Source organism: Microtus pennsylvanicus, chromosome 8 (assembly GCF_037038515.1).
Source record: "Microtus pennsylvanicus isolate mMicPen1 chromosome 8, mMicPen1.hap1, whole genome shotgun sequence".
NCBI lineage: Eukaryota > Metazoa > Chordata > Mammalia > Rodentia > Cricetidae > Microtus > Microtus pennsylvanicus.
Window position 1 is genome coordinate 10,338,610 of NC_134586.1, and position 26,598 is coordinate 10,365,207.

The 26,598-nt window shown below is 39.2% G+C and overlaps 1 protein-coding gene across 3 annotated transcripts in view; it reads right to left on the reverse strand.

The window, feature by feature from the left end:
- Pik3c2g (phosphatidylinositol-4-phosphate 3-kinase catalytic subunit type 2 gamma) overlaps window positions 1-26,598 on the reverse strand; it is a 309,971-nt gene that overhangs the window by 186,385 nt on the left and 96,988 nt on the right. For all 3 annotated transcript variants that reach the window (XM_075981920.1, XM_075981919.1, XM_075981918.1), the window contains 2 exons: window positions 19,230-19,323; window positions 15,390-15,484 (listed from right to left, as the gene is read on the reverse strand). In XM_075981920.1, the coding sequence (XP_075838035.1) occupies window positions 15,390-15,484; window positions 19,230-19,323 (189 nt within the window). The remainder of the gene's footprint in view (window positions 1-15,389; window positions 15,485-19,229; window positions 19,324-26,598) is intronic.

The window sequence follows — 26,598 nt, forward strand, 5'->3', positions numbered from 1 at the left end:
GAGATGGATCTGGGGGAAAGGGGAGGTGGGGAGAGAGGCTGGAAGAGAGGAAACCAAGGTCTCGATGTAATATATGAAAGAAAAAAATTTAAAAATCTTATTTTCAAAATTTTTAAATTTCAACACTTTCAGGAGTGGTAGTGTACTTAGGAATAGAATTAGAATATTCTCGTTGTACCACATAAACTTTCTCACTGATTGCCACCCAATTCAGGCAGGATGACATGTGTTCCAATACTGGCACAATGAAGAGGAAATTAACAGTGTTATGATGCTTATGGGAATTTTTTCTTACTGAATAGAGACATTGGATTTTGTTTTGCTGTGTGGGAACATGGAACACGATACTAAGTGTGGGTGTTTTATAACAATGAGGTGAACTAGCCTATGGCCATTTCAACAAACTAAGGATGACAGATCAGAAACGTGGAGGAAAAGGACCTAACTTAACTAATGACAAAAATCAACAAGCCTCTGCAAAAGGAAATTCTGCACCACTCCAGTCAAGAACATTCTGTTGCGTGAGATTGTTAATTTTTCATTGTCATTTCAAACCAGGTCAATGAGGAGTTTTTGTTACTTATGACGCAAAACATCTCAAAGTGGAGGGAGATGGTAAAGTAAACAAATGTGTGCATTTAGTTGAGAACTGTTTTGGAGGTTTGTACAGGAGTGGAGGTTGGACTTAACCCAAAAGGGATAAGACAGTAAGTTAAGCCTAATAAGAGAGGTCGACACAGGTAAGGGAGCAACCACACATCAAGTGGCTATTCAATGTCAGCAAGAATGAAAGGCTTCTGAGAAGCTGAGGAAGTATCTTGAGAAGACTAGAAATTTCGTGTTCAAGTATAAAGTGATGGAGAAGAGAAGCAGGCAGAGTTTAACATCATTTTAAAAGAGAATATATTTGAACTCATAGTCTAGTAATTCTGAACTTTGTCACCAGGAAAGGAGGAAAAGAATTACTAAGTTATGTTAATTAGGTAAGATTTATCGAAGAATTGAGCTTCCTTTGAGCTAGGGATTAATTTGTGTTACAAAATGATTATTTTAAAAACAGTGAATTAAGGATCAGGTTTTTTGTTAAATAAAGATTATTCTGGGAATGATGAATAGGATAGATGGGCAGAAGGTAGATGAGGGCAGAAAACAATGAAAACAATTATTGAATGGTAGCAGTTAAAAAGAATATAATGTCTGAGACTTGAGGTAACATGCAAACTGAAGAAACAGGAGAGAAAGCACAAACCAAGACATGATTATGGGAAACGATGGTCAGGACATAAGACTAATGCTTCCTGTTTCCTTCATTGGCCATCTTAGTGGGAAAGTGGATGTAATCGCTTTTTAAAAAAAATATTGATTATAAAGATTGACACACTCAAGGATATGATATAGGATTCAGCTTGGGATATCTTGATCCAAAATTTTAGTCATACTCCATAGCTATATAAATATATAAATAATAATAAGTTCTCTCTGAATTATTTATAGAATTTTTAAACAAAAAGCCAAAGGCATTTTTAAAACATGCCTGTCAGAATGATGATTCTTTTAAGTGAAGATTTTTTTAACTGAAAAGCTAGGTAGTAGGCTTTTTTTTTTTTTGACTCTTGAGATCAATTGACTTTGCGCGAAACAAAAAAGTTAAATGTAAAGGTGGGACTGGCTTTGTTTTATTCTCTTCTTTACAAATTGTTTGTCACAATTCTGGAATGATCTACAGCTTTACCTGAGTGTTAGAAACTGCTCTGGGCTCCCCAAATCACGCTGCCTTGTCTGTAGCGTCCATCTGCTGCTGTTAAAAAGGACTTCACTGCTGACTTCTCACCAGAGAATGAGAACTAAAAACACGTCAGCATGGCTATACTCTCTCTCTCTTCCTCTCCCTCTCCTCTTTTCTCCAATCACATTCTAGATCCTGTTGGGATTTCAAAATCTGGAGGAGCCTATGATTGGAATCTGTCTCTTCCAAAGTCTGTGTGTTGGAAATTTAAATTCCAACTAAACAGGGTTAGGAAGTCATCTTAATGGGACGCCTCAGATGAGCAGCAGTGGCTTCTCTTTTTACCACTCTTCTCCATCATGAAGAACAGCATCCTCTGTCTTCCACAATGCAGTACTCAATGGTCTTGGGAATGGACACTGCCCTTGTCAGGCACCAGCTTGATCTCTAGAGCTATGAGAAAAGAACTTCTGCTGTGCCTACATCAAGAAGTCTAAAGAATCACATTACAGCAGCAAATAGCTAAAGATGAAATTATTGAGCTGTAAGATGCAGCAGAGCAGGAAATGTCTACCCATGTCTCGGTGACTCCAGCTCTCAGTTATCCATCAGATATTCCTCTCCTCTCTCTCAGACCTCTCAGTATCCAGTCATCCACTGGACACTAATTAACGATTTTGCTTACATTTCATGATTTCATGACTGACAGCTCTGAACTAGACAACAGGAACTTTTTTTTTTAATTCAAAATAGGTTTATCTCATCTTTCCTCTCTCTCTACCCTTCTCATCTCCTCCCCATTTGCCCTCTCCCTAGATTCATCCCCCTCTGTTTCCTTTCAGAAAAGAGCAAGCCTCCAAGAGATAACAAAAAAATTTGACAAAAATTACAATAAGACAAGACAACAGCCCTCATGTGGAGGCTGGACAAGGCGAACTAATGAGATGAACAGAGTTCCAAGAGCAGGCAGAAGTCGGAACGTATTTTCTAAATCACTCAATTTGATGGAATGGACTGATTTGACTGTCTGAGTACATTGCTTTTTAGTTCAATGATAGCGTCTCTGAAAAAACAAAGGAATTTTTGGTTTCTAAGACAGGGGGGTACTAAAAGGTACAAACAGTACAGATGAAGTCAACAAAGAAAATATCCTTGTCTTATTTTCTTACGCCTCATGGCTTAACAGTAAAATTCAGAGTGATCTTGGTGTTTTTAAGTCTTAACCACATACTAAAAGGAAACATTTATTAAATTACCTAATATCTACTTCAAAAGTTTTTTTTTTTTTTAAAAAAAAAGAGTTGGAGAGACTTTTCAGCTCTAACAGTACAATCAGAGACTGAGGATCAGAACTCAATTCTTAGTACAACTGTTTGTAACTCCTGCTTTAGACAAGCAACACCCTCTCTGGCCTCTGCTGGCATCTGCACAAATGGGTTTATATACAGGTACAGACAAGACTTGACACGTGCACATGTATACACATAACTAAAAGGAAAATAAATCTGTTTAAGTTCTTCAAGGAAGCATTTTTGGATATATATATATATATATATATATATATAATTATTAATATATAATTAAACACTGAATTCAATGAAACCATCATTCATAACTGGCAATACTTTAGGTCATCACAAATGGCAACCTCATTTCTCAATTTTGTGCAAATTTCAAAGTTCTCAATTTGTTTCCTTCTCAGTCTGTCTTCTAAATTAAAAAAAAAAACCCTTCTCCCGTACATGATTGAATTGCTAAGTACTGAAGAAGAAAAAAATTATCTTTTATCTATCTATGATTGACTTGCTAAGTACTGAAGAAGAAAAAATTATCTATTATCTATCATCTATCTATCTTCTATCTATCTATCTATCTATATCTATCTATCTATCTATCTATCTATCTATCTATCTATCTATCTATCTATCTATCTATCTATCTATCTATCTACCTATCTATCTATCTATTATCTATCAATTATCTATCTATCATCTATCTATCTATCTATCTATCTATCTATCTATCTATCTATCTATCTATCTATCTATCACCTATCTAACTAGTTGAACCCTTTGGAATTAGAAGTTGAACTGGAACGAACCTGACTTGAAGATGAGATACCATGGGAGAGATTTTAATCTCAATTCCCTGATCAGATAGATAATTATCATCAGATAAACCATTTAAGCTGTTTAAATCTCTTTCTGGGCTAGTGTATGGTACTTAGGGTTTTATTTAGTTCCAAATTCTGTAACTCTATGAATATTTCCTCATAAATACTATTAGAAGACAGAAGTGGGTTTAGGCATAATGCCATTTTGTTGGTCATTGTGTTGTTGTTGTTGGCTAGAGCCAAGCCAGAAAAATTGAACAAGTGGGCATAGTAATTTTGCTTTGCAAGGCCTTCACCCATATCCCTAGCATAAACTATTCTGTGGAAAACACATGACTATGCAGAAGTGCTGGAGATGGGCCCGTAAGTTCAGATTCTGACCAGCCTTGGTCTAAGTTAACATTAAGTTCACTATGTGTCTACAAAATGCTTATCGCCACAACCCTTCGCTTACATCAAACTAAAAGACAAGAATTTTCAGGCAGAATAATGGAAGTAATGAAGACCTTCAAGTAAATCTCTGTGTCTGGTTTTTGAATTGATTTGTGGTTTATTTTTAAGACATACTTAATAGGAGCAATTATACTTAAATGACATTATAAAATTAATTTGAAAATTATATGGGTTTAAAATTATCTTTTTTTATTAAAGGAGCCACATAAAACCTTTGTCCCATAGGATGGAAATAAAGCTGGAAAAAAAAAGAAGCAACTCTTCGTATGTAATGATGACCTCACTTAACTGTGCTAATGGATTTATAGACATAGCCACTGCTTTGTCTTCATGTTAGCTGAGGAGGAAAAGGGATACTGTTCAGGTTACTCATTGTGCAGTCTATCTGGTGTATAATATTTTTTTTGAGAATAACAGGGTGAGCACTGATTCCAGCAGGTCAATATTAGCTGACAGCCAGGTCTACGTCTCCCTTACAAAAGAGTGAAGTGGTATTTTATTATTTATTACATTGTAAAGGTAAAAAGGTGAATTACGGGCAATGTAATGATTCTTGAAAGCTGAGAATTGAGGGTTGAAAAGCTCCTATTGATTCTGTATTATGTGTGCTCTATAGCACTGTGATAGCTCCCTCAAGAACGGCTCTTTAGTCTTCCCAGTATTCAGGCATCAAAGTGGAGAGAGCGTATACCTACACTTTGGATTCAGTTGGACACATTTATCGGTATTTAAAACTACAGAATGAAAGCACACAGTTAGATTTTGTGATTTACTTAATATCTGGTCTTGTCCATCACTTGCATTTGACATACAGAGGCATAGGCAAAAAAACAGAAGAATGGGAAGCATTTGTTGGGCCCTTGCCATCTCTGTCTTTACAGTATTCCTGCTGTCTTGGTTCAGAGATGGTGGCCTCTGACCTTTTTTAAGGCAAGGGGCATCTTCTTTTATGTCTATTAGTTCAATAGTATCTTAACAGTTGCACATAAATGGACAAATTATTGATTCTTTGCAAATGTTGGGTTCCAATACATATTTTCATATCAGAAGAGAGCTGATGGAGGGAACGATGGTTAATCTTGAGGGTGACTCATGAGCGAGAGCCAGGGATATATAGTTGATGGGCAGATGGAAAGGACACACCTACTTTAAACCACAGCATACAAATTTTAGTGCTGTTTTATTTTGTTTATACAAACTTGAGAAATTTTCCCCAAGATGAGAATAAGGAAAAGTACAGGGTGATTGTTTAAAGTGCGAATGGAGGGGACAGGAGATGAGTCGATTGGTAAAGTATGAGAACTTGAATGCAGATCTTGAGCATCCGCATAAAAAGTTGGGTTTAGCAATAAATATGTAATCTCAGCAGTGGTGGGAAGCCAGAGATAGCGGAATTCCAGGGGCCTGAGGGCCAGCCTGTGTAGCTGAATTCGCAAACTCCAGATTGAGTGAGAGGTTTTGTTCTGGCAAAATAAGGGGGACAGTGATTAAGAAAGACATTCAACACAGACCCCTGGTCTCAATACAATACACATAACACACACACACACACACACACACACACACACATTTTTGCATCATGTCACATGACAGATAACATATCGAAGCATAGGTGCTTTAATGCTGTGTGGTACCTGGAGAGTCCTTTGTCGCCAAACTGCTCAGTTTATTCTGATTTTCCTACCTGGTCTAGAACACAAGCAGCATCTATTTCTTCCCTACTCCTCATTCCTGATGTTTGTCTCTGACTTGCTCATATATAGCCTCCTTACTCTCCAGTGCTGCCTTCACCGCCATCCATTGCCTGGCTCCTGGTCAGTCTCCTGAAGTTGCTCAAGCCCTTTAGGGCTGATTCCTCTCTGCCAGCAGCTCTCTTCTGCCCCCTTCTGTCACGGGTCTGCACTGGCACATTTGGGCCCAGACAATTTAAGTCATTCAGGCAATATGAATTTATTAAATATCTACAAAGCACCAAGTACTGCTCTAGGTGTTGCTTGTCTGTCAGCAAATAAACCCATAAACAGTAATATATGGTCTTCAAAACAGATATTCATCCCATTTTAAAGGGGGAAGCTTGTAGCTTTTTTGCATCGAGTATCTAAAACAACACTTGCATTGAGACACGGATCTATTAGCCACATCCACACCAACTTAGACTCAGACCAGCTCTCCTTGGAACTCGTTTATTTGGATTGGCATGAGTGTAAAGGCGATGGGCACTGTTCCTACTGTATAACATGTTCTGTAGTGTGTAAAAACATACAGCTGGCCTATAGCTGATCCAAGCAACTCCTAAATTGAGATTCCTTCCTCCGCCCACATCCTGGGATTCAATCAACTATTGATTACAAGTACCTAAATACATATATCTATACTGAACAATCAAGGCTTTTTCTTGTCTCAGTCTCCAAACAATGCAATATAACAACTATTCACATAGTATAAAGAGTTAGGCATAATCAAAAGGGAACCGAAGTACACAAGAGAGTGCATGTAGAACCTATGAACACACTACATTTTACATCAACTTCAGCATTCACAGACTTTGGTACCTGCTAGGGAAGAATGTGTCAAGCAGCTCCAGAGCAGATACCAAGGAACAGCTATTCACATTGTTATTTCCATTTGGAGATGTTTTTACATGTTATGTTCTCTAGAACAGCATATGAGAGAGGATTTACAGTTCATGGAATCTCCTGGAGAAGTGTTCCTCAGGAAATACTCCAAGGGGGATCCCAGGAAAGGGCAAGAGGTCAGCAGGACACATGTTGACACATTCATCCTTGACTTCACCATGAAGCACCTCTGAACTGTAGCTTAGACCCTGGAGATTTCCCCATCCCAGGGCATATGACCAGGCGGCAGTCAGTTGAGGGTTAGTACCAAAGTTGGGGACTAATGTAGCGGCCAGATAAAGAGGACCATGAGGTCATCAGTAAGCGAAAATATCATTGACCTGAAACACATCGCTGTGATTTTATAAGATGAAATTTTTTTAAAGTATCTGACTTTCAGATGATGTTGAAGAATTAGTACAGAGAAGGCAAAATGGTGCAGTGAGTAACATTAGTCATCATGTGTGTGAGCATCATTAGCCATCATATGTGTGAGCATCATTAGCCATCATATGTGTGAGCATCATTAGCCATCATGTGTGTGAGTATCTTTAGTCATCATATGTGTGAGCATCATTAGCCATCATGTGTGTATCATTAGCCATCATATGTGTGAGCATCATTAGCCATCATATGTGTGAGTATCATTAGCCATCATATGTGTGAGCATCATTAGCCATCATATGTGTGTGTATCATTAGCCATCATATGTGTGAGCATCATTAGCCATCATATGTGTGAGCATCATTACCTATCATATGTGTGAGTAACATTAGTCATCATATGTGTGTGTATCATTAGTCATCATATGTGTGAGCATCATTAGCCATCATATGTGTGAGCATCATTAGTCATCATATGTGTGTGTATCATTAGTCATCATATGTGTGTGTATCATTAGCCATCATATGTGTGAGTAACATTAGTCATCATATGTGTGTGTATCATTAGTCATCATATGTGTGAGTATCATTAGTCATCATATGTGTATCATTAGCCATCATGTGTGTGAGCATCATTAGCTATCATGTGTGTGAGTATTATTAGCTATCATGTGTGTGAGTATTATTAGCTATCATGTGTGTGAGTATCATTAGCTATCATGTGTGTATCATTAGCCATCATGTGTGTGAGTATCATTAGCCATCATGTGTGTGAGCATCATTAGCCATCATATGTATGAGAAAGAAAGGTATAAATTTCAGCAAAGAATGTGGAACAATGCCTTTCAATAATCACATATTCAAGGGCACTGTGGAATAGAATCAGGGAATCATGGTCATTCCCAGTGAAGAGGAGTCAGAGGAAGCTGTCTGGATAAAATGGTATCTCCGCTGATCTGAGTTTTTCCTATGGCTACACAAATTATCACACACTTACCAGCAACAGAACTTTCTCACAGCTTTGCAGGCCCAAAGTCTGAAGTTAAAGTGTTCAGGCCACGTTCTCTCCAAGGGTCTAGGGGAGACCTTCTCAGCTGTTGGTGGTTCCCAGTTCACTAGATTTGGGTCACGCCAGTACAATACAAGCCCTCATCTTCCCAGGGTATCTTCTACTAAGGGAGTATCTTCCTGACTCTCATAAAGTCTTTAATGTAGGACCACCCTGATCATACAGAGCGATCTGTGTCCAAACTGTTTTCTCGTTTACATCTTCAAATAAAGTCATAATTCAGTTTCTTGGTCACTTCAGTCAGGCATTTTGTCACAGCTATGAGGGAAGGATACTCCCCTTGGGTCCGAGACATCTTCTATTCATCCTCTCTCACACCTCTGCTGGAGAAGTATCATAGTAACTGCAAGTCAATTTCCTTTCACAGTGGCACTCGGTTGTCATGGAGGTTTTCATCCTAAGACTATACCCTCATAGCTCAGTGTCTGGTGAGATGACCGTTGGGACAGTGGCGGGTAGACACAGGGGGCAAGGGAAAGCTGCTGCAGGCATAGAGAATGAGAGGCCTTGGTAAAGGAAGGGTTATGTTATGTTAGCGAGGAGCAAAATAGCCTTCTCCAGAGCCCGGGTGAATAGGATGAGACGCTGACTTCAGTGTTAAATAAACACATGGATTCTGGAGAAGCAGCTGCTCAGCCAAGTGAAAAACCTCATTAACTTGATGGCTGTTGGGTTTCGGCTCTGTCTTCCTTTCATTACTTATTTAAATTACAGGACATTGCTTTTGTCAAAGGAGCCCTAGTTTCACTCTTTGAACCTGAACCCAATATTCGACACAAAACAGTCCCTGAACATGATGCTAGGTTCCACCTATATTTAGTGCCATGAGGTTTTAGACACAACTACATTTTTTTCCCTGCTTTCTCTGTCCAGGGTTTGTGATTCTTTAGCTTTTGCCTGTTTTAAAAAAAATGATATTTTAAAACTTCCTCACTTGCCTTCGTTTCCCCCTTCCTGTAGTCTCTCCAGCTTGTCCCGCAGAAATGATCAGTTTGTCTGTCACTTAGAGTCTTCTCTATCTCTTCTTGAGTTGATAGGAAGAGAAATGGGTTTCACCAGAAAGGCTACCCTCTCAACGACTCCTTCAGAGACAGTGACATAACTGTAATTCTGTGAGCTTATAAACATGACATTGATTTACAACTTTGTCTGCAGTGGCTGTGACCTTTCCCAGGACTCCACTTCTCACACTGAATTTTAACAGATGGGTGACTTAGGCAGCACCACCAATCACCAGTTAGATTGAGTCCTTGATATTCTAACCTAACTTTTCATAGCCTTTTCAAAATTACATTTTATCCTTCACAGACATCTGTATTTCAATTCAAGCACCTCCTGCAATGATTTAACATGCTTTCATTTTAATATGCATATTAAGACAAAGTTTCAAGGGACGTAAACAGCGTTTAGTGGAGCTGTAGTGTGAGTGCCTCAGGAAACGCCACAAGGTGTATCCACACAGCTAGCTTTCTTTAGCTCAGTGCTCACAGAGAAACTGGAACGACCTCACCCAGTCCTCTGGTAAGAGTCTGTTCAGTGAAAGGTCAAGCATCCAATGTCTCCTTCCAGTTAGTTGCTGGAGGAAACACTCTGTGTCTTAGATTAGACATTTAAAATGAAATGAGTAGCAAGGGAAATGTGAACCCCTGACAAGTTTCTGTGTATTTTGAGCCCTTCAAGGGGAGGAATGATGTCAATAAGAAGAATTGAAGGAGACAACATGGTTCTTCAAAAGAGTGTAGGTTTGGCTTTTTTTTCAGTTGAATTGATAGTCTTAAGTCGCAAATTGAAGCAAGTAGATAATGCTGTCACATCTTTTTTAGGACTTAAGAATGTCCAATTTTGATTATATTACTAGGCCATTCACTCGTTGTTCTTAAAAACTTATGCTGTAAATCTGACTCTGAAAGGTCCATTTAGAGAAGGATGGAAAAGCAGTATGGAGATGGTAGCCTGGGCTCAACAGTGGGTGATGATGGGGAAAGCCTGATAACCGCTTAAGTAACTCTTGCTTCTCTGTTGCTAATGTTCTAAATTTATGCTTGGGAAAGTCTTAGCAGCCTAAGACTTTTGATAAAAAGCAATCCAACCACCGGGTTCCCTTGCTTGAAATTCACAAGGCATAAAAGCATTTTTAAAAACCTGCATGCTTCCTAAATATCCACAGCCCCACAGCTATGAGTTGTCTGGAAATCGTCACGTGATACAACCACAAAACCTTCCACCCATCTTACAATCCACACTGAATTTAATTTCCTATTAAAAAACAGAAATTGTTGAAAAGGAAGGGTTTGGAAATTATAAACGTTAACCTGTACTCATAAAGAGCAGCACTTTCTCTTCTGGGCAAGTTGGCTGATAAGAAGCTGCCTGGGTGGGAGACAGTGAACAATAAGAGTCAGAATAAGAAGGAATATAGCAACTATTCCACAGAGGGGAGAGGGAGGGAGGGAGGGGAAGAGAGCGAGGGAGAGGGAAATAGAGGGAGGGAGGGAGAAAGAGGGAAAGGGAGAGGCAGTTTTAGAAATTCACGGAAGTAGTACAGACTATCTGACAAACGCAGAGAAGACACGTGACTCTAGGAGACAGCCCCAGCTGAGAGGGATAAGGGGCACCCCAGGCAGCCTTGGTGAAGAAGGACTGGCAGTCTCACCCTCAGGACAAGCTCACAACACATAGGAGTCCCCAACCAGCTGTAGGTTTTGATTAGACAATGATTCTTTAATTGGATGAATTATCAGTAGATAAGAATCCTACTTTTTTTTCACTCAATATATCATGTGGAATGTCCTGTATATGTGTTGCTTTATTGGTGGATGAATAAAGCTGCTTTGGCTATGACAGGGTAGAATAAAGCCAGATGGGAAATTCAAACACACATATAAGGAGAGAGTAGAAGGAGTCAGGGAGATGCCATGTAGCTGTAGAAGGAGGATATCAGAACAGAACCTTACCTGTAGGCCACAGCTTTGTGTGGATACACAAATTAATAGAAATGGGTTCATTTGAGATGTTAAAGTTAGCCAAAAATGTGCTTAATCTATTGGCCAAACGGTATTGTAAGTGATTATTTGGGTCTGAGTGGCCAGGAAACAAAAGAGCAGTTTTCATCTTGAAGAGCAGAGGGCAAGGACCATCTTAGAGAAGAAGCTATTTTCTGAAGCTTCCCTAACCCAGGGGAGTGTTGGATGGGTCTGAGACCAGACAATAACTAATAGTAAGAAAACCCTGTCCAACATACCACAGCCCCAGGGCAAAAAAAAAAATGCCTCGAGGAAGTGCAAAAAATTAAAAAAGAATATGACAGTCGTTTTCAGTGTGCTTTGAAGTTCAGATACAGATGAGCTATAAACAGGAAAACCCAGCTACCACATGCTAGGCTAGCTCCTCTCCTCAAGCTGCGCTAGGCTAGCTTCCCTCTCCAAGCTGAGCTACTTTTGCTCTCCAAAGATGTCTAATCTAGCTTCCCTAAGATCTGTTAGGCTACCTGCTCCCCACTAGATCTGCCAGGCTAGCTGCCCCCCTGACGTGCTAGCCTTGCTCCCCTCAGATGTGCTAATCTAGCTCTCCCCAGCACTATATTAGTTCAGTTCCACAGCTCTGTTCATCTAATACCCTCTCCAACTAAACTAAACATTTAGAACAGAAATTTATTAACAGCCAAGCATGCCTAGGGGCCTGTAGATATAATAGGATCGGTCACGCACCTGATGAACTTTAAACAGTGTAAAATATAGAGATGAACAGAGTCAAGGTTAAGAAATGGACAAACATGGGAGGCAGTGGGAAAGAGGATACTTGGATGGCATGCAAAATTGTGCACTTTTTGGCTACTCAGCCAGTGAGGAAAGGGAGGGAGAGACTGGAATGTGGGCTATAAAAGCTTCTCTGCATTCAATATGCATACCTGCCAATCTAAGCTAATAGACGGTATGCAAAATCATAAAGTAAACTGCCTTTCTCTCAGTATTCAGAGCCGCCAGTTCTCCTGTTATGGAACGAGGCTCCATGTTTCTCTCAGAGACAGTTGTAGGAAGCGGAAACGTCAGATGTTGACAGGATGAAAAGTGCAAGACCTGGGAGACTTGGCTCAGGTGGTGGCGTACACAAGAAAACACAAGTCCACCCTTGGTTTCAGGGAGCAGATCTCATCAATGGAGGATCATACTGGAGATTGACAGCCTAGAGAGATCAGCACGTGGAGCCATCTCTCTGTAAGGCCCAACTTTGAAGCTCCACTCATGCACCTTCTAACCCATGCTTCTTCCCGTTCTCTCATTCATACCCAGCATGTCTTGAGAGTCAGAAGGGCTCTCTGCTTACACAAATCTCAATGTTCTGCTTGCTGTGTAGCCCCAATGCCTTTGAGAGACAAGCTGGTGAGTCTCAAGAAGGTAATAACATCCATCAAGCCCACAGACTGCAAAGCTTCATGTAGTTGTGAAAGAGTCCGGTAAACAATGAAAGAAAGCTATCCATGAGAAGTCAGCTCTTGAAGACCCTGGAGACTTGGCCAATACAGTCTAAGCAAAATCATAAACCACAGGAAAGACAAATGTCCACAAGCTCAACCATGCCCTCCACCCCTGAATTTACACCCAAGTCTTTAATTTTTTTATTACACAGAAATAACCCTCTTCCCACACATTATCTTTTTTTGTTTTTCAATTCTTTTCTTCTACACATCTCTTTTTGCTGTTTTTATTTATCTTAGCAGTATTTTATTTTGTTTAATATTTTTAAAAATATTTTATTACCTTTTTACAGTTATCTTATTTTGCTCATAGATTCCTTTCATCACTGGCCAGCCTTTTTCCTTTCTTTTTGTTTGTTCTTTTTTTTTTCTCTTTCTACATTTGTCCTTTATAATGGACATTTAATACTTGAACTTCCTTCCCTCTTTTAATTTCCTCTGATCTCTCAGTCTTCTTTCTTTTCCCCAGAGCATCATTCTCCAAGTCTCCTTTCTTTAGCTTGCTTCTTTTTTATTTCTCCCCTTTGTGTGACTTCCCTTTCTTTATCTCATTCATTTACTACCCCTCCATTTACCAATAAAAATTTTTAGACATTCTATTTACTCTTGTTTTCTAGTTCATGGCCCTTGGTGATGAAATAAATACTGGGCTTTAGTTGATTGTGGAGTGTAACTCTTGATCTTGCACAATTCAGTGTTGATGCCGCTACAGTCCCTTGTTCTCTTCTCACTGAGAAGAACTGGGGATTGAGCCCTTAAGAACAGGCTGCCTCGAGGGTCTCCGATGAAACCATAGACACTATCCGCAAGAGCAGATGCGAAATTCACAAAAGAGAAACACAAAACTGTGGGAAAGCTGAACAGCATGACTCTTCAAAGATGGTAATGCCCTAAGTAGGAGCTGAACTCACAGATGCCGAATTAAGAGTTCGGTGAAGAATTCCCAAATGTTTTCTGATAAACGTTGTTGGGAGCAATAAGACCCCAGATCCTGAATTTCTTGTAATCCCCTGATCTGAGTGCCTACAGCTGCTCTGAGCACGAGACCTTCAGGAGTTCCTGATGGCAGGAGTGGTTTCTGGTGGGTTTGGCTGGGGCGTGGCTATCTCTATATAATCTGCCCTGAACACAATAAAGGGGGCATTCTTGGGGAATTCAAGGATGACCCGTGTCGCTGTCTCTCTGTCTGTGTGTGTCTGTGTATTTTAAGCTCCAGCCCCCTTGCCCGAAGCTCGCGAACTGGATGCCAGCGCACAGAGCGCAGACACTGGGCACGGTGTGCGGCAATTGGAGGGCCCCACTGAGATATCGGCAAAAAGTGGTCAATGAACTGAAAGGGGTTACTAACAAGCCATGAATTCAATCCAGGGCTTGACAGGAAAATCAGCAGTACGGAGAAAGAAGCTAGAGAACATCACAACGTGATGGAAAGTCAGCAACAGGGAAGGCAACTTCAGCAAGGAAATTGAGATCTTGATGAAAATCAGTAAAACAAATAGAAAGGCTAGAAGTGAGCACCTCAGTGCACCACACCCAAAGTCAGGAGGAGATGGCATCAGTAGGTGCAGTTGAACAGCAATAAGAAGTTTTCCCACAAATAAACAACCCCAAACCAAGTCGGGCAGTGTTGGTGCATGCCTTTAATCCCAGCACTCAGGAGGCAGAGGTAAATAAATCTCTGTGATTTCAAGGTCAGCCTGGTCTACAAGAGCTAGTTCCAGGGCAGCCCCCAAAGCTTCAGAAAAACCCTGTCTTGAGAAACCCGGGAAAAAAAATCCAAACTGGACAGATTCACTGTTGAGTTTGACGAAACCTTGATGCGAGAACAGTGACCTCTACATACCTCAAGCTGATCCACAGAGTTGCAGAAGGAAGGTTATGGAAGTTACTGCACAAGCCAGTTTTATTCCAAGAGTGGAACTGGATTTTGAGAACCCAGATCAATTAACACATGACAACTATCACCCCCAATGAACACAGGTTTGAAAACTCTATAGAATTCTCGCACATAGCATCCATCTATGGCATGCAGGCTTGGATGTGTATGTGTCGTGTATGCTGTGAAATGAGAGGAGGAAGAGGTGTAATAGTAGGAGGAATTTAGAAAACTGGGGACAACAGAATACATGTGATGTGAGAGAAGAGAGGGAGACTACTGTGGGAGGAAAACCAGCAAGAAGGGAGCAAGGGATGGGGGAGAGTAGCCAGGGGATGGATGAATAAGAAGAAAGAACAATGATGCATATGTATGAAAATGTCATAATTAAACCTGTCATGCTGTATACTAACTTGAAGAAAAGAATGAGCAACAGCAAAAAAGAGAAAAAAAAGTCTTCTATATAAATGTTAATTATTTATGCTGGAATAAATAGGCTTCTGTAAATGTTTCCTGTTTTGATAGGCATGCACAGTTTTAAATAGAGTTGTAAAAGTAACTTGCAAAGATTCAGCAGAATTTTCAATAGACAATAATACAATCCTAGGTAAAGGGATCTTCTTCTCACCATGCTGAGAGAAGCTGCGGCCTCAGGGGACCTGGACTTGTGCCAGTCTTACCAGTAGAGACGGTGGGCCACCCGGATGCTTTGCAAGGAACGACGAAGCAGGAGTTCTACCAAGGGACTTTCAAGATTCCACTCAAACTTGACAGCCTGCAGTAAGAGGCAAGGAATCCTTTGCTCTTTATTAGTTACAAACAAAACAAAACAAAACAAGCAAACAAAAACCCACAACATACTACACAGGACGGCAGAGGCTTCAGACAGGGATATGGAAAAATAACAGGAGCTTTTCAATAAAATATTGATAATACCGTTGATAGTTTATTTGTTGTACAATAACACAGAAGATGTTACACAATTTGTATTTCCATGGTCTTGCTTCTTCTTATTTATGTTTTCGGAGTATAAGAAACTAAATAAAGGCAAGTGGTTGGTAAACTCCAGCCATGCCCCAGAGGAGAATTTTGCCACAAAAATATATGCTGAATTTCGGTGACCCATAAAATGGTATCATTAAGCACTAGACAGTTCTACTGACTTGGAGAATCAATTAGCTCCCACTCACAACCAAGACAGAAATCCCCAACTGATGTGTGACTATTAATCTACAGATACTGAAGCCTGATTAAAAATTCAAAGCTGCTGCTGCCACCATAACTCATTCCTAAACCATTTCTTCCTCTCCTTCATGAGCAGCTCGGGAAGGCAGATCCTCAATCTGATCAAAGATACAGGCAGCAATGGCAGCCTCTGATGCCCTTTGGGACCTCATTCAGACATGCACCTGCCCTCTGTAGGGACTCAACTGTCCCCAGTCTGAACTTGGGTCTCATCATGGGAGCAGAAATTGAGTCATCTTCCTAAAAATGTCCATTCCTGCTTCTTCAGTCTATTTGCCACATACACATACCCATGCACATAGAGAAACAACAGAGAGAGGGAGAGAGGGAGAGAGGGAGAGAGAGAGAGAGAGAGAGAGAGAGAGAGAGAGAGAGAGAGAGAGAGAGAAGAAGAAGAAGAAGAAGGAGGAGGAGGAGGAGGAGGAGGAGGAAGAAGAAGAAGAAAAAGAAGAAGAAGAAGAAGAAGAAGAAGAAGAAGAAGAAGAAGAAGAAGAAGAAGAAGAAGAAGAAGAAAAACAAAAGAAAAAGAAGTAGAAGAAGGGAGAAAGGGATGGAGGGAGAGAAGGAGAGAGGGAGGGAGGGAGAGAGAGAGAGAGAGAGAGAGAGAGAGAGAGAGAGAGAGAGAGGATTTAAGAAAGGCTTTATGCCACAGTAGACATAAAAAGAAAAAGTAGTGCTGTTTATCCCACATCTACACCTGAAGGATAGATTCCTAAAGTGTTAAGAATGCAATAATTTCAGCAAACACACATAAGTCTAAAGCTGGTGGAGTGTGTGTGGAAAACGTGTGCCTTGTCATGCCGCGGTCATAGCTCCTTTCTCTCCCATGCTCATGCTATGTTGGCTTGGCTGTATGTTTTGTTTATGCCTCAAGGGAGAACATATAATATGACCACTGAGGCAGAAGCTGGTCCAGAATTTACTCTTGGTTCTGCCTGGTTTTTATCTGTTTTCTTTTTTCTTCTGGAACCCGGTGATGAGAACTTACAGATTGACCCCCTTGCTTACAAACTCATTGCCTTATTCTGCCTAAGGATAGAATTTCCCTCTCATTCTTATTATAAAGTATGCAGGCAATCTTTTTGGGTATGTGACATAATTTCTAAAAATAATCAACAGGGGAGGATGCATTCCTTGAACTAAATTTAATAGTAAATGTGAAATTCTCCCTAGATTTTGTTGTTTAGTCACAGTAAGTATTTCTTCCCATCTTAGAACAGTCTATAAATTTTATTTTCAATTACAACACAGATAGAGCTTTCAATTTTTATTTCTGTAGGTGTGGCATTAGATTTTGAGTGTACTTTTTATGAAACTGGCTTTATTAGAATATGGCTTTGAGTGGTATTCTTAGCACCATGCATACTGCTTCTGAATGACACATTGGATATAATTCATTCTATGTGAAACTTTGTAAATACTTCCTCTCTGTGCCAAGTTAGAGATAGCAAGTTGCCCATACCTGTGAGTCATGACATGAATATGAACCCACGAGTTGGATTCATCTGTTCTTATATGTGGGTATTATTTTTTGTTTTAATGATATCCTGACAAATCAAGGGAAGTCATTACTGTATGCTGTGGGAATTCCTACAACCAGTACCCTTTAACTTTCCCATCCACTTGGGTGTGGCCTCTTATACTATTTATGCTGATAAAAAGTGTGTGTCCAGCCTCTTTTCTGGCTGCGGAATTCGGTGGTTGTTCTCCGTTCCAGCAGATGATTGTGTTTTGTGAGTCTACTCTTCCATAAATAACCCTCTATTATCCTCAATTCTGAGCTAGTGTGGGATTTCCTTTAAGTGTCCTTTTTCAACTAGATGGATCACTTAAAGTACAAACCAACAGCTATTTCTCAGCTCAATCTCTCAGGAGGATGTCAGAACAATTCCCATTGTGGTGTACAGAGTAACATTAGAGCTTATTAATAGAAGTTTCTTCACATCTCATAGCAATGGTCAATAGCTGAGCCAACTATCTGTTAAGGAAGATTCCAATCTGCCAGGTAAGGAACTGTCTGAGTTTAAAAATCAGCCTGGGTGTGGCGATACCTGATTGTAAATCCAACACACCGGAGCTGGAGGCAGGAGGATCATGGGAAGTTCCAGGTCATCTTTTACCATATGGTGAGTTTCATGTCATGCTGGCTTTTGAGACTCTGTTAGTGGAGGCAGATCGGTTGGTAAAGCATCTGACTTGCAGACAGAAAAATCTGAGTTTGGTCCCCAGAACACATGTAGAAAAGTCAGGCATGGTGGCCCACCTTGAAATCCCAGTGTTAGGGAGGTGGAGAAAGGCAGATCCCTGACACTCATTGGCTATCTCGCCTAGCTTACTTGTTAAGCTTGGGGCCAGTGAATGCCCTGTATCATCATCATCATCATCATCATCATCATCATCATCATCATCATCATAATAATAATAATAATGACAACAACAACAATAACAATGGTGACTAATACCTTGGGTTATCTTTTAGTCTTCTTGTATATATATATATATATATATATATATATATATATATATATATATATATATATAGAGAGAGAGAGAGAGAGAGAGAGAGAGAGAGAGAAAGAGAGAGAGACAGAGACAGAGAGAGACAGAGAGAGAACAAAACAAAAACCACAATGCTGTTCTTCTTCATACCCAGCAAACAGTCCTATTGGAGCATAGCTACCCTTCTGTAGCGTGGGTGCATGTGGATGCTCACATGTGAACCAGATATCTCCAGTCTTAGCTTTTCATTACCTTCACATGGCTTTCTAGAAATTTCCCAATGCTGTGATAGCTGATGTTGCTACATTGTGCTAATTAGCAGCAGAATTGGGTGTTAAAAATTACTTTCTCAAGAGTAATAAATGGCAGTAAGACTCTCCATAGGAATGGAAAGAAGCTCATGAACGAAGAGCTCTTTAGTAAATGGCTGTTTTCTACCGAGTGCTTCCTCCGTTAATGTTTCATCGATTTACATACTCAGTCATGAGATGATTGTTCCCCCTCATGAACATGCCTATGTTTTCCCCAATACTAATTACTAAGAGAAATTGGTTTGTGAAAACTTTCCTTGTGGGTTTTTATATCATTTCTTGTTAGTATATCAATTTTGGATAGAAAATGTCTATATTAATAACGTGGACACATGGGATGTAATCAAATTTTTCCTTGGCCAACTCGCACTATAATATTTCAGTGATTTTTGTGGGCTTACACTGGGAACCTTTAGAAAATGATTACTTAGGACCCTGAGATCTCTTGGGAGCCTTGGCTCTTACCTGAACCAGCTGTGGGAGACACTCCAGCAGTTCACCAGTCAAGAGCCTGTCTAACTGTTGAACGGCCACTTCACGAATGTCTTGGTCTGGAAAACTGACAGACAGTTAATGGGACTATATATTTGGAGTTGACTTAAAGTAATGAATTACACACACACACACACAAACACAAACTCTCACACACACAAACACACACACACACACACACCATCTGGGATAAAGGATATATTCCACCCTTAGTAAATAAGGTCCTGTGATCATCTCTAAACCAATTAAGAAAACCAGCACTCATTTCTTTTCATATTCTACAGTATAGAATCTACAATCTCACATGCTCTGCAGGAGAATGCCCTATTGACTAGACTTTTGAAGTGGGCTAGGTCCCATCCCTGTCAGTACTCTTAGCTATAATATAGAAGTTATGAGAGAGCTAAAAACCATTCCCAAAATGGTCTGAACACCCTTGCTTCTTATTCAAGAAATTATTACCTCCTGGATATCTGGTCATTTATATGATTAAAAATGGTATCTAGTATTTTCAAAAATGTTTTTAGCTATATATTAATGATGAACTAAGAAACGTAACTCTATAAGGACAAATCTTATAGTCTGCGAAGCTCTTGAAGCCTATAATAAGATTTAACATCCCCTAGACAGCTAGCAAACACCAGTTTTTGAATTGAATTTGTGAAGGTCCTTAGCTTCTGAAACCACGTCCCCCCAAACCATTTTAGTCATGAATGAGCTTTTTTGTGTCGCTACCATCTTGTACCCTTTGAAGATTATACTCAATTATCTCAAAGTTGCTGAAAGTGTCTAGAAGCCACACACTGTTTTAAGTGCTTCTGGCTTGAAGATTTGACATGCATAGATTCAGCAAGATGTGGTAAGAAGACTTAGTTTTAAAGGGACAAGCTTTCAAAAATATTAACAGGTATAATTTAACTTGAAGAAACACCTTATGCCATTTAAAAATAATGACTGATAAGTGAAGAAAATGCCACATTCTTTTTGTAGGAATTAACAATATTTTAAAGTTAGGGTGTTCAAGATCAGCTTCCTATGGTGTGTAATTTCTAAAACTTCACTCTTTAATGTAAAGTCTGTTTTCCTTTTTGATTTTTTAGTATATTAGATTAATGAAGGTGAAATAAACATTATGCAACTAGAGTCAAGTAAAAAAAAATCAAGGCATTATCCAGTATCCCCCAACTGTCCTTGAGAGTCACTTGGAGTGGGAGGCTAAACAGCTATGTATTTATTTTCAATTTACACTGGGTTCCAATTGCAGCTCAGATTTCACTTTCAAACTTATTCACGTGAAACAAATATTTATCATCAACAAATCCACTTCTCGTCTTATTTTCTTTTCCCCTCTAAAGACCCCAACCATGAGATGTGATGAGAACTCTGGTCCAGACATCTGAGAAAGTATTACTGAGGCCAGAGGATCTCACCCCACACAGACCAAGTGGAGGTTGCAATGAAAATGTAACAATAGAAGGTTGGTTCATTTCAGCGTGCTAAGACTTAAGATTTTCTAACGAAATTCAGTGGACTCTAATTTACTGTTCTCAATTACTAAAGCATTTGTCTAAAGCCTGTCAATATCAAGATGAATTTGAGAACAGTCCAAAGCCTCAGAGGGATAATGATAAATGCTGATGCCCAAGATATTGTGCCTTAAGTCAGCTAGCCGCCATTCAAGCTTTCTTGTCTGCCTGTCTCATCTTATTGATATGGATGACGATAAAAGCACAACACATATAAAAGTATGGCAGATACTAGACATACTTCTTCTTATGCATTCATTTCCATACACTAGGTATCATCCTTCACGGCTATGTCCCCAGTTCCTCTGGAATTGTGGTGACTACTAATGTACTTGAACATTATTCAAACTAAACCTCTTCCCTTTCTTCTTTGATCTGTCTACATCTGACTGCTTGCTTCCTCTCTTTCTACAGTCATAAAGCCTCCAATTCTGGTCAGCTGGTTTAGCTGACCTGATGGGCTCCATGTTAAGTGAAAGACTCTATTCCAAGAGTAGAGCAGAGGGGTGAGGAAAGCTCCTGGCATTGACTTCAGGCCACCACACACACACGCATAGGCTTTTGTGCCAGCTCATACATGTCCACACAAAGATGCACATACACACACAAACACAAATATGCATCAAATCCCACTGAATGTGAATATCCCTACTAATAATTTCCTGTTCTCCCATGATATTGACTTGCTTACTTCTGGTCACTTGGGACTGGGTAATAAGTACTAAGAATTATAATTTTTAAAAATATGTTCCTATTCCTCAATGAGGGACTGAATCAACTGAGGATAATGTTTACTGAATCTTTTTTTTCCCTTTTATTCCTAGGATTTATCACAATGCTGTCTGTATTGTAGGCGATTTATCAAAATGCTTTGGTGAAGATAAAAAAACAGTGCTGGAAATCAAACTATAGAAACACATTATTCTTTGCTTCTCACTGAGATAATTTAAATTGGTTGCAGCAGGTTTAATTCCACAAATACCACCTACATAAATTTCATACTTTTTTCCTTGTCTCAGTCAAAAGGGTAAGAAAAAAAAATCTTAAGGAAATGTAGAAGGACATTTTCCAATGCCTGCAGGAAGAAGAAAACAAAAATCTATTTGTACTTGTCCAGTGAAGTGGGAAAAGAGAAATATACATGCAGATTCAGGGAAGCATGTTTTGTATTTGATGGAGAGGAATGTCTCATTTACTTATACCTTTGCTTGGAGTTTATGAAGAAATTGGAAGCAAAATTGTCACAAACCACATGATATCTTGGGATGTGACTAAGAACTCACTTGACATTCAAGGGAGTCCAAACGTTGCTTGCTTTTGATTATTTTAGGAAGAGTAAGCAACCTTAGGAGATGCTTGTGGTGTTGCTGATGCTCCTAAAACAAGGGCTCTTTCACGGAGCGCTGGCAGTGTAGAACAACAGACAGAAATGCTTTCAAGTTGTGCTTATTTTTTGATGTAGCAATTTAACATTTGGGAATCAATCCTAAGGATGTAATAAGAGATTTGCATGAAAACATGTTTATGTAAAACATTGGAAATACTATATACGTCTAAAACTAAATAGGTTTAATACACTATGATCTCCTGGTATATACAGGCACCAAGAAAAACAATGTTGTATTTGGTGATCTGAAATTACTAAATAGCAGTATAATACCAGTTTTTAATATATAAAGTAATTGCCTTAATTAAGACATTTCCACACATGCATATGTATATTGGGATTATTCATATATTTTCTATTACTGATTTTAACATATGTCCTTCTCTTTGAAAAAAATTAGTATATATCGCTCCATTACTCTTAATAAAAATACAGAAGCTATTAAGATTATTAATTCAAATACTTTAAGGGAAGTTTCACACACAATAATTTTCTAACCTTGTCATATCTTTTCAAATCTACTAAAAATCATATATTTTAAAGGAATATCCATCCTGGTAATTAATGAAAGTATGTGAATGACTAAGGATTTATTACCAGAATAAGAAGCATCAAATGTTATGCTCTTTTAAGAAGGAATCTCATTGGGTGGAGAAAAATGAATATCCTATTTTAGTTAATTTAGAATAATCTTCTGACATAATAGGTCTCTGGAAAATGTATGCTTGTTTTCTCATGGCCCCTGAAGTCAGGTGTGGATCAATCAACAAACCTGTTCTGCAAATCCTGGCATTTCTTCCCTGAGATGTTTGAAATTATTTATACATCCTATAGGGATTTAGCTGCCAGCATTTCCTGCTCCGTAGCTTGTTTCTCAATGAGTAGAGGGTTACCCATGTGGGGGCTGACTTTAGGTTGATATTTACAGACCAAAATGTCATATGTAACAGAAGACCTGAAAGCTATTTGAAATTTTCTATAAGCCAGGTTATACTGAATTTCCAAATGATTCGATTTCTTGACACACATTTATAATCCTTGCAGGTCAGAAGCTGGAAGGTACTACTCTTTGGTAATCACAACACCTTTGAGGGTGTCAATTATTGCAGGAAAAGACATTTATGCTTATAGTGTGGTTCTTTAAAAAAGCATTATTGGGAGACCCTTGAGGCTGACATATCTCTCTTATTGATAAGAAGCATCCATATACCTAATCAGAAAATGGATTCTCACCATTCTCACAAATAGAAATCAGGTTTATAATATAAAGATTCAGGTCTATGACATGCTACTGCTTGTCGGGTGATAAGGAACCATAAAGAAAGGACATTACAGAAGTCAGAGTTTATTTAAGCAGACAGAGAGAAAGTTCACAATGGGAGGTGAACCATGGTAACAGGATGGAAACTGAGAGATCACATCTGAATATCACAGGGTGTGGGGGACAAGGAGAGAACTCGAGGTCAGGTGAATGAGGTTCAAATCTGTCAGTTTGCCCATAATGGCATACTTCCTCTAGGTTGGTCACACCTCTTAATGTTCCCTACCAACCCAAATAGTGCCACTAAATACAACTCAAGTGTCCAAACACCTACGGCCAAAGAGGACATTTTCCACTCAAAGCACCACAGGACGTGTCTGAAATTGGGGTGAAAACCCTATTAGGATACACACTGTAGTTTTACCAAAAGTAGTCACGTTAAAAATCAGAAAATATTTAGTCAGGAGAGTGATAATTGTTTTGCATTTTTGTATGATATTCAATATCTGGTTTAGTAGAAGAAAGCTGTGTCCCATTTTCTTTATTATATAAAATACATTGCAATATTGATAGTCATATAACTTGAGGAAATATCATATCTTTCTTCATGAGTGTGATAAAAATCATTTTTAAATTATTATACAAGTAGCTGTATCCTTATTGCAGGTCTTCTGACATTGGGGTCTTCAGTCCCCACTTGGAAAACTTCTGACATACCTATAGCTTTGCCTATGTGATTCCTGTGGATCCATAAGGAAAGTAGTCTGTTGACTAAGGTTTCTGTCCTGCCCAGTCCTGCAGCCATTCAGTCCCAAAGAAATACACAGAGGCCTATATTCATTATGAACTGGTTGGCCTAGAAGCTCAGGCTTCTTATTAACTAATTCTTACATCCTACATCTTAAATTATCCCATTATTCTTGTCTATGTTAGCCACGTGGCTTGGTACCTTCATCAGAAAGGCATTCTCATCTTGCTTCCTCTGTGGCTGGGTCACGACTGTAATCTTACTCTTTTACTGGAATTCTCCTGTTCTCATTGCCCTGCCTTCTCTACTTCCCATCTGGCTACTGGCCAATCAGTATTTTATTAAAATACAATTGACAGGGTACAGACCATTATCCCACAGCAGTAGTCAGTGCCTCTGCTATGTTTTTGAGGCAGCACTTAATGGGTTTGTTTATTTCCTGGGTTGTTGTGGATATTAGTTTAATGATACAAAGGTGTTTAGGATTTGTTTAACTGAGTAAACCAGTTTTACTTTACCTGTTTAAGACACTTGATTGGTCTAATGAAGAGCTGAGCAGCCAATAGCTAGGCAGAAGAAAAGATATGTGGGGCTGTCAGGAAGAGAGAATAAATCAGTGAAGAAAAGTAGGAGGACACCAGGGGCTAGCCACCTAGTCACACAGCCAGCCATGGAGTAAGAAGGCAAAGAAGATATATAGAATGAAGAAAGGTAAAAAGACCAAAGGCAAAAAGAGAAATGGGACAATTTTAGTTAGAAAAGATGGCTAGAAACAAGTGAAGATAAATACAGGCATTCATAAGTAAGATTAAGTCCCCATGTATTTATTTGAGAGCTGGCTAGTGATCCACCAAAGAGCAAAAAAGTAAAACAACAACAATAACAACAACAATAACAACAAACCCACCAACTACACTGGGTGGCTTGGAGTGTTCCAGCCAATATTCCAATCTGAGAATAGTCATTCTTTTCTCTCTCTTCTCTAACCTTTCAATCCCTTTCTTTCTCAGCAGCCTGTGAGAATACAGTGGGGACTTGAGCCACCTTCAACAGAGCTGGTGAATTCATGGAATGATTATTTGATGTAAAATACATTTTTTTTAACTTTTTCCATTTGACTTATTTTTTGTCATTTCTATTCTTTTATTTTTTTATCCCTACTCTTTTTTTCAGACTCTCCCCTTCCTTTGTAACCCATGATATGACACTGGGAAAATATTCTGCTCAGACTTTGAAAGCACTGTTTGAAAGCTAAACACAACAGAACAGATATCAACTTTTAAAAGCAAAAGCAACTTTGAGTAAGCCTAAAAGCAAAGAAACCTGAGATCAAATTTAAGTGTAAAAGAAATGTCAAGCCTTCAGTATACACAGCATGAATTCATGGAGAATGCCACAAGGCTATTCACAGCTAAAAGCTCCAGCGTCAGGCTAGAATTAGAAATTGTCAGAAGGAAACAGTGTTTCTCCAATCGGTTTTGAGTCTGATGACACACACAGCATCAGCTTGGAAGTAAAATGCCAATATAAATATCTGTCCTCTGTTTCTAATAGGAAAGCGATAAGATCTGGCAGGTGTTTTTTTTTCTTTAAATAACATTCTAGGAAAAATGATAAATGAGGATTCTTTAAGGTAATTGAGACCCTCTCCAAACTGAATAATTTATGTTCTGTCAAGGAGTTTCATGTGGTTACTGAATATCAGAACCCAGGAAGACTTGGTAAGCAAATACAATCTCCTAATGCTATCCTGGAAGATGCTGAGGCTCAAAGTTGAAACAGTTTTCTTAAGGATATCTGTTAACATGGAAACCAGAACCCAAAACTCAGAGACCTAGAATGGCATCACTGTACTTCCAAAAAGGCCTTTCAATCTTTGGAATAGAAACTTTCATATGCACATATAAAATCAAATGACTAGCTTCGATCTGTTATTATTACATTTTAGGTGGATCAATGATGATATACAATAGTGTACAATTTGAATGAGAACTTTCTCCTGGAATTGGTCCCCAGTTGGTGACACTATTTGGGGAGGTTATGCAACCTTCAAGAGGCAGAGCCTTCTGGAAAAAAAACACATCACTGGGGAAAGACTTTAAGTGTATATCCTCACTCCACCTCTCTCTCTCTCTCTCTCTCTCTCTCTCTCTCTCTCTCTCTCTCTCTCTCTCTCTCTCTCTGTCTCTGGCTTATGTGTGTGGATGAAGACACGATCAGTCAGTTTCCTGCTTCAGCCACCATGTCATGCTTCCCTAGCTATGATGGACTCTCTATCCCTCTGGTACCATAGCTAAAACAAACATTTTCTTCAGTAAGTTGCTTGGCCATGGGATTTTACTACAGCCATAGAAAAGTAACTAATACAACCCAAAGAGATAAGAAAATGGCATGGAGATACTGTCTAACAGACTATGGGC